Consider the following 13785-nt stretch of genomic DNA (forward strand, 5'->3'; position numbering starts at 1 on the left):
GACTCATCCTGCTCACCTGCCTGCTGCTGCGGGCTTAGTCCATCCAAGGTCAGCAGCCCTGCAGGCCTTCCAGACCCTCCATGGAGCAAGGCCTTCTGGCCCTGGCAGGTGTTTGCTGATGGCCACAGTGGGGCAGACACTGCACTAGCCAGGGCCCTGTGGCAGGAGGCTCTCCCTCCAGGAAGGAGTCAGCGAGGGACACGGGGACGCAGATGGAGATCAATAACGTGGGTGTCATGGCCTGGACCCCATGGGGCTGTGGTGAAGGCCAGGTTGTGCGCACAGTGTCCTCACCAATGGCCTTCCTGCTGTTCTCTCCAGTAGAAAGTGTCGTGTCTCCACCCGAGCTGCCCCCAAGAAACATCCCGCTGACTGCCAGCTCCTGTGAGGCCAAGGAGGTTCCTTTTTCAAACGAGAATCCCCGAGCGACCGAGACCAGCCGGCCGAGCCTCTCCGAGACATTGTTCCAGCGACTGCAAAGCATGGACACCAGTGGGTGAGTCCCCACTCAAGTCCAGCTGGGCCTTCATCTGCAGTGAGCCCAGCCAGGGCAGGGCTGGATGGCTTGGGTTTCGATCCTAGTTATGGGCCTGGTGACCAGAAGGAGATGGGGAGGTCTCCGGAGAAGAGTGCTTGTCATCTTGCACCTCAGAGGCCTTTGCACCATTGGCTTCAAGAAGGCCAGGGGCATGGGCCTTAACAGGAAAAGTGCTCCACGGGGGTGGGGGAGCACTCTGTCTCCAGGCACGGCCCGGCATAGTGTGGGCACTCACTGGGTATGTGCTACATTAATTAATAAGTTAGTACCTGGTAATCTCCATGCCTTAGTAAATATAACTTTTTTTTTGTTTCTTTGTGAGAAACGCTTCCCTGCCCCCGAAAGAAATCCTAATGACAGGGCTGAAGCTGCATTTCCAACTTGAAGGATCCATCTGAGGCTGCCAGGGCTGCCCTCCTCCTACTCTCTCACTTGGCAAAATATGAAGTAGATGCCGATGGGACACATACGCCACTGGGTTGCTATGATACTTGGCGTGTTCCTATTTCCACCTGGACATACCCATTGGTTCTTCCCTGGGCTCTCCAGCCTGAGTTCTGTGCACTCTCCTTGAATTATTTGTGCTATTTATCAAATAGCCGAATATCCAGTGTTGCTACTATGTTGATTGTCTCTATATATGTGTCTAAATAACAGATGCTTTAAAAGTATTCCACATAGGCCAGACGCGGTGGCTCATTCCTGTAATGAGCTGTAATTCCCAGCACTTTGGGAGGCCAAGGTGGGCAGATCACCTGAATCCAGGAGCTCAAGACCAGACTAACCAACATGGCAAAACCCCTTCTCCACTAAAAATACAAAAATTAGCTGGGCATGGTGGCGGGCGCCTATAATCCCAGCTATTCGGGAGGCTGAGGGAGGAGAATAGCTTGAACCTGGGAAGCAGAGGTTGCAGTGAACCAAAATTGCGCCACTGCACTCCAGCCTGGGCAACAAGAGAAAAACTGCATCTAAAAAAAAAAAAAAAATTCCACATCGAGCCCATCGTTTAGTTCCCCAGGGTTTCCATTTCTTCCCAGGTTTGGATGCTGAGTGCAGTAAACTGGATGGGGAAGAGTCGGGGACGCCCCATGGTTCCACCTGCTGACCTCTCCTACTAAGGCTCGTACACCTCCCGCCAACTCCATCTCCTCCTCATCAGCCCCTCCATCCTGGTTATGGGGTTCTGCCTCAGTGGGACCAGCAGGGGCGTGAAGCCGAGCTTCCAGGCAGCTTTCCAGGAGGGGTTAGGGTCGGGGCATGGGCTGAGGGCTCATGGGCAGAGAGCCCTGCTTTTTCTATCTTTGCTTCTCATGTCAGTGGAACCTTCCTAAAACTTCTGTTCGGAGCTGGGAATGAGTGAAGGGGGCATGTGCGGAGACCAAGGAAAGCGGCGACACAGAGCCGCCCTCCATTCTCAGGGTCAGGGAAAACTGGGAATCCACATTGTGTTTTAAAATCAGTCTATTTCGCGTGTCAAGTTGCTTTGCACATAGAGGACTGCCTTTTGATTATTTTTCTTTAAATGACAACTTGCACAGTCTTTCCTGCAAGTTAATTAGATCTCATCAGTTAGGTCTTAGTTAGTAGGTTAATGATCACATTTCTAAGTAAAATTAGCCTTCTCAAATAAACATAGTTTACATCTTTATGTCAACACTTTTCTACAACAAACTTTTATTTTTGAGATGGAGTTTCGCTCTTGTTGCCCAGGCTGGAGTGCAATGGCACGATCTCAGCTCACTGCAACCTCCCCTTCCCGGGTTCAAGTGATTCTCCTGCTTCAGCCTCCCAAGTAGCTGGGATTACAGCCATGCGCCACCACAACCGGCTAATTTTGTATTTTTAGTAGAGATGGGGTTTTTCCATGTTGGTCAGGCTAGTCTCGAACTCCCAACCTGAGGTGATCTGCCCGCCTCGACCTCCCAAAGTGCTGGGATTATAGGCATGAGCCACTGTGCCCAGCCTACCACAAACATTTTAACAAATAGAACTGCCTGTAATACAGACTCACGGTATCAAAGTCACAAGGCAATAGTAATTAGGCCTGTTAAGATACATATTTTAATACAGGGGTCCCCAACCTGTGGACTATTAGGAACTGGGTGGCAGCAGGAGGTGAGTGGAGGGCAAGTGAGCATTACCACCTGAGCTCCGCCTCCTGTCAGATCAGCGGTGGCATTAGATTCTCATATGAGTGTGAACCCGGTTGTGAACTGCGCACGTGAGGGATCTAGGCTGCACGCCCCTTAGGAGAATCTAACTAACGCCTGATGATCTGAGATGGAGCAGTTTCCTCCCAAAACCATCCCCCTACCACCCATCCATGGAATAATTGTCTTCCACAAAACCGGTCCCTTGTGCCAAAAAGGTTGGGGACCACTGTTTTTAATACTATAGAAGAGATGTTTGTCCCTTTGAGTAAACAGACTCAGGCAGAAACTGGATTTTTATGATGTCAAGACCCAGAATAAATATAGAAGAACTTAAATGTAAATGTTCTCTTCTCAATCTAACAAGTCAAATGGGTAAGCCAGTCCTGTTCAGTATTTTTTTTGAGAAGGAGTCTCGCTCTGTCACCCAAGCTGGAACACAGTGGAGCGATCTCGGCTCACTGCAACCTCTGCCTCCTTGGTTCAAACAATCCTCCCGCCTCAGCCTCCTGAGTAGCTGGGACTACAAACGCACGCCACCACGCCCAGCTAATTTTTGTATTTTTAGTAGAGACAGGGTTTCACCATGTTGGCCAGGCTGGCCTTGAACTCCTGACCTCAGGTGATCTGCCCACCTCTGCCTCCCAAAGTGCTGGGATTATAGGTGTGACCCACCATGCCTGGCAATTCCTGTCCAATCTTAAGAGCAACGGCTTTTCATTCTTTCATAGATTCCACAGGAAAAGCCTTGTGGCCTTTAGTTTCAATTTGATTACATATCAAGCCTGGAACAAAAATCTTTAAGGTGGCTGGGCAGGGTGGCTCACACCTGTAATCCCAGCACTTTGGGAGGCTGAGGTGGTGGATCACCTGAGGTCAGCCTGGCCAACATGGTAAAACTCCACCTCTACTAAAAATACAAACATTAGCTAGGTCTGGTGGCACGTGCCTGTGGTGTCAGCTACCCAGGAGGCTGAGGCAGGAGAATCACTTGAACTCAGGAGTTGGAGGTTGCAGTGAGCCGAGATCTTGCCATTGCACTCCAGCCCAGGTGACAGGGTGAGACCCTGTCTCAAAAAAATAAATAAATAAATTAAGGCTTGTAATAATTTTTTCCACACAGCTAATTAACATGGTTAAGCCTCAGTTCTCTGATTTGTAAAACAGGAATAATTAGTAATAATATCTGAGTCATAAAATTGATTTGTGGGTTAATGGAGAAAATGAGCATGAAGTGCTTAGCATAGTGTCTGGTATGCTGTGCTCAGGAAATACTTGCTATAATTACAATTTCCATCATTATGGGAACAAACACTCAAGCGTTACCCAGAACAAAAGGTGCTAGAAGATAGAATGCAGACAGCTGATCCGACTTTAGGGGGCGCCCCTCGTGGGACTGGCCTGGGCTCTCTGCCTGTGCCTCTGCCACCAGGGTTGATCTGCACAGTGAACAAATCCTGCCTTCAGCCCCATTCACTCTGTACACTGAAGGGGTTGGAGCAGATTCCACACGGCAAAGTCGGCCACTTGCACTACCTCATTCCATATCCCCAGCCCCATCGCTAATCACTCAGACTCCCCCCACAGAGCCTGAGATGAATCCAGACTCTCTGAACACAGTGCCCTGGGTAGCCTTTGGCTGTGAAATTGCAAAGTGCATGGGAGCTAAAGCCATTTGTTATCTCTAGATCCCATCATCCTTCCAGCCCTCAGATCCTATCTTTATAAGTAGATAAGGTAGGAAAACAATTCCACTTACACTTTCCAAAGCTTTTGGCCTCCTTTTGTGTGTGTGTGTGTGTGTGTGTGTGTGTGTGTGTGTGTGAGACAGTGTCTCACTCTGTCACTCAGGCTGGAGTGCAATGGCACGATCTTTTTTCACTGCAATCTCTGCCTTCCGGGTTCAAATGATTCTCCTGTCTCAGCCTCCCAAGTAGCTGAGATTGCAGGCACCCACCACCACACCTGGCTAATTTTTGTATTTTTAGTAAAGGCGGGGTTTCCCCCCAGGCTGTTCTTGAACTCCTAACCTCAGGTGATCCGCCCACCTTGGCCTCCCAAAGTTCTAGGATTACAGTTGTGAGCCACCATGCCCAGCCTTGGTCTCCTTTTTAAAGTATAACCATTTCCCAGACCCCCAGCCAGAACCACTTCCTCCCAGCAGCACCCAAAGGAGCTCATTGAGAGGCACCTTTTCCTGCTGGGCCACTTCTTCTTGCTCTGACCTGCTAATCTACCCCATCAGTGAGACCACGGGAACCTTCGTCCAGGTTTGCAAACATTCTCCTGAAGGACCGTGTACCCTTGGAGGCTCTGAGGATGAGGATTTGTTATTGTGGTTGCTGTTCCCATTGATGATGGTGGCTAAAAGAAACAGGCAAGCATAGTTTGTTTCTTTTTTCTTTTCTTTAGGCTTCCAGAAGAGCATCTTAAGGCCATCCAAGATTATTTAAGCACTCAGCTCGCCCAGGACTCTGAATTTGTGAAGACGGGGTCCAGCAGTCTTCCTCACCTGAAGAAACTGACCACACTGCTCTGCAAGGAGCTCTATGGGTAATGGCTGGCCCACGGGGGCGGGCAGGTGGGGGCGGCCACCAGGTGAGAGAAACAGCTCATGAGAGCGACCTCTGCCTCTGCCTGGCTGAACAAATGCCTCTGCCGCACTCACAATAATTGAGTGGTGAGCACAGCTTGGAAATCTCTGTGGTTGTTTGGAGGTCTTGTTATCATGGAATTTGAACAGTAGCTTGTGTGTGCTGCAGCTTTTTACAACTAAAGTTAATTGGAGGCCAGTTGCTCTGGGAAGCGGATGGGGTGGGAGGACATGGCCAGCCCTTTCCCACTTGCACAGGATCCAGCTCTTAGATTTTTGCTGCTGCTCTTGCTGTTTGCTGCAGCCATTACACCTGACAAGCACAGAAAGGCATCAAAAGGAAATACATTAAAGTTAGTCTATTTTCTGCGTGGGTGGTTATGGCCCAAGATTTCCAGTGATGTCAATTTTTCAAAGGGAGATGATTCACCAAAACTTTAATTTTCTGATGTCCGATCCATTGAATGACCAACTGGTAAAGGTTCTGATTTCTTTTAGATTCTTTTGGTTTTACATTTTAAAATTTAATTGATGAAAGTTAATTTCAAGTTAATTACATTTTAATTGTTAAAAGTGCAAAAGTAAGGCTAATATGCCATCCAAAGAATTGGCAAAGAATATTTTAAATGCCAAAAGCTTGGAAGAGAAAAAAAACAAAAAAACATTCCAGAGCATCTGAACAAAGCCACAGGGAGCCAAAACAATCCCATCACAAATGAAAGGTCAGGCCGGGTGTGGTGGCTCACGCCTGTAATACCAACACTTTGGGAGGCCGAGGCAGGTGGATCACCTGAGGTCAGCAGTTTGAGACCAGCCTGGCCAACATGGTGAAATCCTGTCTCTACTAAAAAAAAAAAAAAAAAAATTAGCTGGATGTGGTGGCACACACCTGTGATCCCAGCTACTCTGGAGGCTGAAGCAGGAGAATCACTTGAACCTAGGAGGCTGAGGTTGTGGTGAGCCGAGATCTCGCCACTGCACTCCAGCCTGGGTAACAGAGCAAGACTCCGTCTCAAATAAACAAACAAACAAACAAACAAAAGAAAGGTCAACATTTTGATTGGAAAAATGGGATTTCATACTGGCAACGGTTTTGTAGTCTGTGCTGTTTTGTGTTTTATTACACATACAGACGTTTCAAGATTCCTTTGTTGATTTTTCTGGGGCTGTTTCAATCTTAGCTTAGTTAATATGCAGAAAACACTCTTTTATCATCAGTAATCAAATTCGACTTTCCTTTTAAAGGCTTTTAAAAGCACGATCAGTACACTTGGTAAATTTAACAAATAATTTCTTTGACAAATCAAGCACTCACCAAATTGGCCAGTTGGGCTTAATTTCAATGAATTGGCTTTCAACTAATGCAGCTGTAGCTAATTGGACCTGGAGCTATCATTTTTATAGATTCCCATGGAGGGATTTTGTTCCATTTGATGCTGTTGTTATGAATCACTTTATCACTAGGGGAAAACACATACGCACTTTCTTTTTGTAAAACACCATTTCACAATGGCTGATAACAAGCTCTTAGTTCTGCTTCAATGGAGATTCTGTTCTTCCCTGCTTCCTTGTGGAGAAAGAAATATATTTGAAGTCTCTCCACGAGGCTTCCCTCAGTCTTCCCCAGACACTTCTGCACATTGTTAGATTTCCCTAACACCTCACCACTACCTGGACTTCCCAGGAGCCAAGTCACCTCATCACTATGGCGGCGCCAGCTTCCCCAACTTGTCTTCTTCTCGGGTACGTAGTGCCGATGGAGAGAGCTTCCTTCAGCTTCTAGCTGCTCCATGACTCTATTTAGAATTAAAGACACCGTCATGCTCTAAATTTCCCTTGCACACTCGTCTTTGCTTTCATCAGTAAGGCGACAGCCAGGCTTGGAGACTTGATCAGCCTTGGCATTTTAGGAAATTGTAGAAAGGAACAAAATGATGCTTCCCATTTCTCCTGCCAGAATCCCTGCAGATTCTCATCCCTGAAATTGTAAACCCATAATTTTCAAACTGCTTTGATTGGAATAGGTCTTCATTCATTCGTTCATCGAACAAACATGTATTGGAGGCCTCCTCTGAGCCCAGTTCTGGGTGCTGGGATGTAGCAACAGACACAATGCACAAGCCTCTTGCTCTTTTAGGCCTTTTTGGATCTAACATCTCAGTGAGGCACACAACAGTAGACTAAGGATCCAGATGAACAAGAATTTTTTTTTTTTTTTTTTTGAGACAGGATCTCGCTCTGTCACTCAGGCTGGAGTGCCGTGGTGAGATCTCAGCTCAAAGCAGCCTCAACCTCCTGGGCTCAAGTGAGCCTCCCACCTCTCAGCCCCTATCCTTGAGTCCCCCCACTCACTTGCTTCCCCCGAGTCCAATGGAGAAGCTGGGACTACAGGTATGTGCCACCATACCCAGCTAATTGTTATATTTTTTTGTAGAGATGGGGTTTTGCCTTGTTGCCCAGGCTGGTCTCCAATTCCTAGGCTCAAGCAATCTGCCTTCCTCGGCCTCCCAAAGTGCTGCAATTACAGCATGAGCCACCATGCCCAGTTCAAACAGTAATTTTAGTAAATGTCATGGTAAGATAAAACAGGATGATGTGAGGAAGAGACATTGGGTGGGAGAGTGCCAGCTTCCTTTGGAGGTGAAGGAGGTGACAGAACTGGGGTCTTGCCACGCAGTGATTTGGCAGAGGGACATTAAGTACAAAGTACAAAGGTCCTGAGGCAGAAATGAAGACAGCCTGCTCAAGGAACAGGAAGTCTGTGTGGCAAGTGAGTGTTAGGAACAGAGGTTGGGGAGAGGCTGGTGTAACATGTAAAAGCTGGTCAACAAGTAAAAGCAGAGGCTGCCCAGAGAGTGGAATTTTAGGTGAACAGCAACTTCTTTAGTATAAGTATATACCATGTAACATTGGGATATACTCATGCTAATAGATTATTCATTGTTTATCTGAAATTCAAATTTCACTGGGTGTCCTGTGTTTTACCTGGTCACTGTAGGCAGGAGCCACATCACGCAAGGCTTAAGAGGCCCTACAGAGTTTGTGCAGGGCTGGGCCATGATCTGATTTTCAAGTGGTGGAGGATGAATCCTAGGAGGCACTGCCCAAAGCAGGAGACCAGCTGGGAGTGGCTGTGGTTGTCCAAGTGAGACAGGATGGCAGTCCATGAGGAAGGTGGCTAGCAGGGGCAGGGGTCTGTGTCTGTTTTGCTTCCTGCTGAGTCCCCGGTTATACACAGGCTCTGGGACATGCGGCTCAACAGATATTAGGTAAATGACCCAATGGCTGGGGGCGTGCAGATGCTGAGAACTGGTGTGACCTGGGACACGTGTGCATGGCAAAGGTGTCAGATTTGCCGCTTGATTGGATGTGGGGTGAAGGGAAGATGAATCTAGGGTGACCCCTGGGTTCCCAGTGTGAGGGGCTGAGTGGATGCTGATGCCAGTTCCTGGGATAGGGAAAGTCAAGGAGGAGGAGGAAGGAGAGGGTGGTGGGAGGAGAGTTCTGGGCTACATTTGGCTTGAGGGGCCATGAGGCATCTGAGTGGAGTCACCAGCCATGGAGCTAGTGCTAAGAAGCTAGGATGTGGGGGATGCATTTGGGGAATCATGGGGGATGCATATGGGGAATCACTGAAAGCTGGGGGTAAGGTCACTGCAGGTGAGAGTGTAGACAGAGGAGAATAGGGCCAGGCTCAAGATTTAGAGGAGGGATGGAGAAGGAGGAGCTGGGAGGGGGTTGAGAATGGCATCAATGATGTCCAGGTCTATTTGCTTGGACCCAAGTGTGAATGAGAAGGACATTGAGCACTGAGGAGTAAGGAGAAGTGCCGGAGCCTCCTCTGCAGAAATGTTGTGACGATGTCCCCGTGCGGGTCTGGCGTGAAGATCTCTTTGCAGTACAAAGCATCAGGCAAGATTTGCAACCCCAGGTTAGGCTCCCTAGAGGCAGACAGAAACTTTTCCAGAGAGAGAGAATAAGGAACCAGAGACTGGAAATATTTGGTAACTCCTGAAATGGAGACATGGAAAAGATTGCAAGTGGAATTTTAAAATAAAAGATCAAAGGTCTGAATATCAATACAATATCTATTACATGAGAGCAGGGTAAGATTTTTAATAAACAAACCAAAACCAAAAATACTTCATTACCATTATAACTGTTTCATTGGAAGCCATAAAATAAGCCCATAGTTTTCCAATCAAATTTCAAAAATTAAATCACAAAACAGAGTAGAGTGTCAGAAACAGGTATATCAAAAGCATGAAAAGACTAAGCAAACCTAGATGAGGAAATGTGTGGTAAAAATGGACAGTCCTTGGAGACAAAGCTCAGAGGTGCTACCTGTAGCTGGCAGGATATGTTCTTGAAGAAGTAGGAAAAAATTGCCAATTAATGTATACAATTAAAAAAAAAATTTCCAGGCTTACAAAAGAGCTAAATCTAAGTTTTGAGAAGCTCCATAATGATCCAAATAATACAACAATCAAACAGCAACACTGAAACATCTTTTTTTTTTTTTCTTATAAAGAGACAGCATCTCACTCTGTCACTCAGGCTGGAATGCAATAGTGGGATCATAGCTTATCCATCCTTGAACTCCTAGGCTCAAGTGATCCTCCTGCCTTTAACTCCAGAGTATCTGTGATTACAGGCATGCACCACCATGCCCAGCTAATTAAACAATTTTTTTTTTCTTAGAGATGGAGTTTCACTATATTGCCCTGGCTGGTCTCAAACTCCTGGGTTTAAGCCTTGGCTCCCCAGAGCTCTGGAATTACAGTTGTGAGCCACTGTGCCAAGCCTAAATCTCTTACAATGTCTCTAAATGGCAAGAAAAGATAAATTCAACAAACAGATTGTTACAAACAGTACCATAGCTTTAAAATGGTCGACATTTAAAATGTTAAATATTTTTAAATATTTAATATTTTAATATTTTATATTTAATATATTTAATATTTAAAAATTCAAACTCCTTGACAGTATAATAAAGATTCTGAAGCCATGTCTCCAAGAAAAAGGTTACTGACCTGGAAAAGCTAAGCCTAGCTCATTCAAGAGCTCAAGTCATCTTTTTCAGAAAGTTCCTAAAAATGTACCAATCAAATGCCTTACTCAAAAGGAATCCAAAAATTGTTTTTCAGAAATTTTATAGTCCTGGTGATCTTAAAAACAAGAAGCCTGCAGCTTACTGAGCAGCAAAATATGAATATACTCAAAGCAGAAAGTGTTCATTCTGTACTCCCATAACACACTGTGATGAAAATAGAAATAAGTCACAAAACTAGCCACAACTACCCAATTACCTGTACATTTTAAAATCACCTTCTAAATTACAGCTAATTAAGAAAGAAACTGACACAATAATACATGGGGTAGGTGTGGAGGCACAGAGTGGAGTAATCAAACCACTGCATATCAGAACACTATGTGATGCAGCCAAAGCACCACTTAGAGGAAAAACCATAGCTTTAAAAGTTCTGCTCTAATATTAAAAAGTAAATAGAAGGCTGGGCCTAGGGGCTTATGCCAGTAATCCCAACACTTTGGGAGGCCAAGGTGGGCAGATCACTTGAGGTCAGGAGTTCGAGACCAGCCTGGCCAACATGGTGAAATTCCATCTACACTAAAAATACAAAAAATTAGCTGGATGTGGTGTTGCACACCTGTAATCCCAGCTACTCAGGAGGCTGAGGTAGGAGAATCACTTGAACCCAGGAGACGGAGGTTGCAGTGAGCCGAGATGGTGCCACTGTGCTCCAGGCTGGATGACAGAGCGAGACCGCATTAAAAAAAAAAAAAAAAAGGAAATAGAATAACAAGTCAAATGTACAAACTGAGTCCAGATTGTAAATCTCTTGAAGACATTATGGGTCATGTCCTAATCCCCTTGATGTTTCCAGGACCCAGCAAAGTACATGAAATGTTGATTTATTCGATATTCATGAACAAAGATCCAATGTGTACCAACTACCTGCAAGGCACTGTTCCAGGAGCTGGAAATACAGCAGTGAATAAAACAGAATCTTTAAGAAATCTCTGCTGAGCAACTGAGCAATAACAACAGCCAGAAAGGAGACGAGGAGGACAAGATGGTAAAAATAAAAACAGAGATACATCAGGAAAAACTGTCAATTAAGAAAGTTTTAAACATGAGAAATGTCAAAGGAGAATTAATAATCTGCATTAAAGATTTGGGAGTCACTAAAGAATAGTGTACAGTTATGTAGCTACAGATCTTCAAGTTATAATTAAATGGAACACATAGTTTACGTAAAATATAAAATATTAAAAGTACCATGAGTGTCCTTTAAACTTTCAAGGAAAAAATAGTGAGCATAAGGTATAGATTATTCCTGAATGACAAAAAAGTCACCTAATTCTCTCTTCAAGAAAAATATGATTTAAATCCAAAAAGCTAATCAAGATAATAGCCTGAAATAAAACTCTCTATCTCTGATTTCACTTATTAATATAAATGCATATTGTTTCAGTAACATCCCAGCAAATATAATTTAGTGACATGAAAAATGGAGGCTTTATCTAGGAGGTCACTCCAAAGATGAGTCAACAAAAAGAAAGCACTGTAATTTTGCAGTAGATTAAAAGATAAACGGAAACCATTTACATAGATAACATTTTAAATTCATCTCTAATTTTTAAAAATCATTTTTAAAAAAAAGGAATAGAAGGATACTTCCTTAGTAATGCAATATGAATCAAAGTAAAACTAATTACAATCGATAGGGAAACATTAAAATCATTCCATTAAACTTTTTTTTTTTTTTAATGAGATGGTGGCGTCTCCCTCTGTTCCCCAGGCTGGGTGCAGTGGCAGGATCTTGGCTCACTGCAACTTCTGCCTCCTGGGTTCAAGCTATTCTCCTGCCTCAGCCTCCTGAGTTGCTGTCATTACAGGTGCCCACCACTATGCCCGGCTAATTTTTGTATTTTTAGTAGAGATGAGGTTTCACCATGTTGGCCAGGTTGGTCTTGAACTCCTGACCTCAGGTGACACCCACCTTGGCCTCCCAGAGTGCTGAGATTACAGATGTGAGCCACCATACCTGGCCCCATTAAACATTTTAACAAAGGAAAAAGAGATACTGCCCTTGCACTCCAGCCTAGGCAACAAGAGCGAAACTCCATCACACACACACACAAAAAATATATATACACACACACACACACACACACACACACACACACACATACACATAATATGTTAGTATTTATTATTATGATATAATGAGATTATATGATAATATAATGAGATTATATTATATTAATAATGTAATGAGATTATATTATATTAATAATGTAATGAGAAAAAAATACAGCACCTAGATTAAATAAAAAGCAAAGTAGGCCGGGCCTGGTGGCTCACGCCTGTAATCCCAGCACTTTGGGAAGCTGAGGTGGGCGGATCACCTGAGGTCAGGAGTTTGACACCAGCCTGCGACATGGCGAAGCCCCGTCTCTACTAAAAATACAAAAATTAGCTGGGCGTGGTGGTGTATGCCTGTAATCCCAGCTACTCAGGAGGCTGAGGCAGGATCACGCCACTGCACTCCAGCCTGGGCAACAGAGTAAGACTGTCTAAAAAAAAAAAAAAAAAGCAAAGCAATATGTAAAGTTTATAACACTATATAAAAATATGAACAAAATTCCCAACAGAAAATTGGCAAGGGAGAAAAAACAAAAAAGTTTATACAAAGAGAAATGAGAGAAATGCAGTAGCCATTAACTAGAAATCAGCAATAGAAAAACAATGACATTAGAAATTAAAGATATGCAAATTTATTCATCCATATTGAAGTGCAATGTTATGTCCCTTAAAAGAGAGAGAAAGAACAGAAGTACAGCCATTGGAGCTATTGGGTAATCAGGTCTGGACAATATAATCAGTACTCACAGGTTTGGCAATAATGATCAAGAGCCGTAATCTCTGGTTATCCTAATTCTGTAATTAAAAATTAGAAAAGCTATATGAACAAAGTTGTTCAGAGCAGGTTTTGTTTATTTTATTTTTATTTTTATTTTTATTTTTGAGACAAGAGTCTCGCTCTGTCGCCCAGGCTGGAGTGCAGTGGTGCGATCTCGGCTCACTGCAAGCTCTGTCTCCTGGGTTCACACCACTCTCCTGCCTCAGTCTTCCGAGTAGCTGGAACTACAGGAGCCCGCCACCACACCTGGCTAATTTTTTTTTTTTTTTTTTTGTATTTTTAGTAGAGACGGGGGTTTCACCACGTTAGCCAGGATGGTCTCGACCTCCTGACCTCGTGATCCGCCTGCCTCAGCCTCCTAAAGTGCTGGGATTACAGGCGTGAGCCACCGTGCCTGGCCCAGAGCAGCCTTTATTCATATAACAAAGATCTCAGAGTAACCCAAATATCTAGCAATCGATTTCAGCACATTTACTCGACAGACTATTTTCAAATCATTAGAATGTTAAATATGTAAAAACATGAACAGTTTTTGATGAAACAATAAGTGAA

At 44.5% G+C, this 13785-nt stretch overlaps 1 protein-coding gene across 5 annotated transcripts in view; it reads left to right on the plus strand.

Moving 5' to 3' along the window:
- Positions 1-13785, plus strand: part of INPP5D (inositol polyphosphate-5-phosphatase D) — a 149026-nt gene that overhangs the window by 65624 nt on the left and 69617 nt on the right. For 3 of the 5 annotated variants that reach the window (XM_016950726.3, XM_063790879.1, XM_016950728.3), the window contains exons 4-5: positions 322-496; positions 5104-5244. In XM_016950726.3, the coding sequence (XP_016806215.2) occupies positions 322-496; positions 5104-5244 (316 nt within the window). The remainder of the gene's footprint in view (positions 1-321; positions 497-5103; positions 5245-13785) is intronic. The other 2 variants (XM_016950727.3, XM_063790880.1) reach the window with 1 other exon arrangement.

The sequence above is a fragment of the Pan troglodytes genome, chromosome 13 (genome assembly GCF_028858775.2).
Source record: "Pan troglodytes isolate AG18354 chromosome 13, NHGRI_mPanTro3-v2.0_pri, whole genome shotgun sequence".
NCBI classification, from domain to species: Eukaryota; Metazoa; Chordata; class Mammalia; order Primates; family Hominidae; genus Pan; species Pan troglodytes.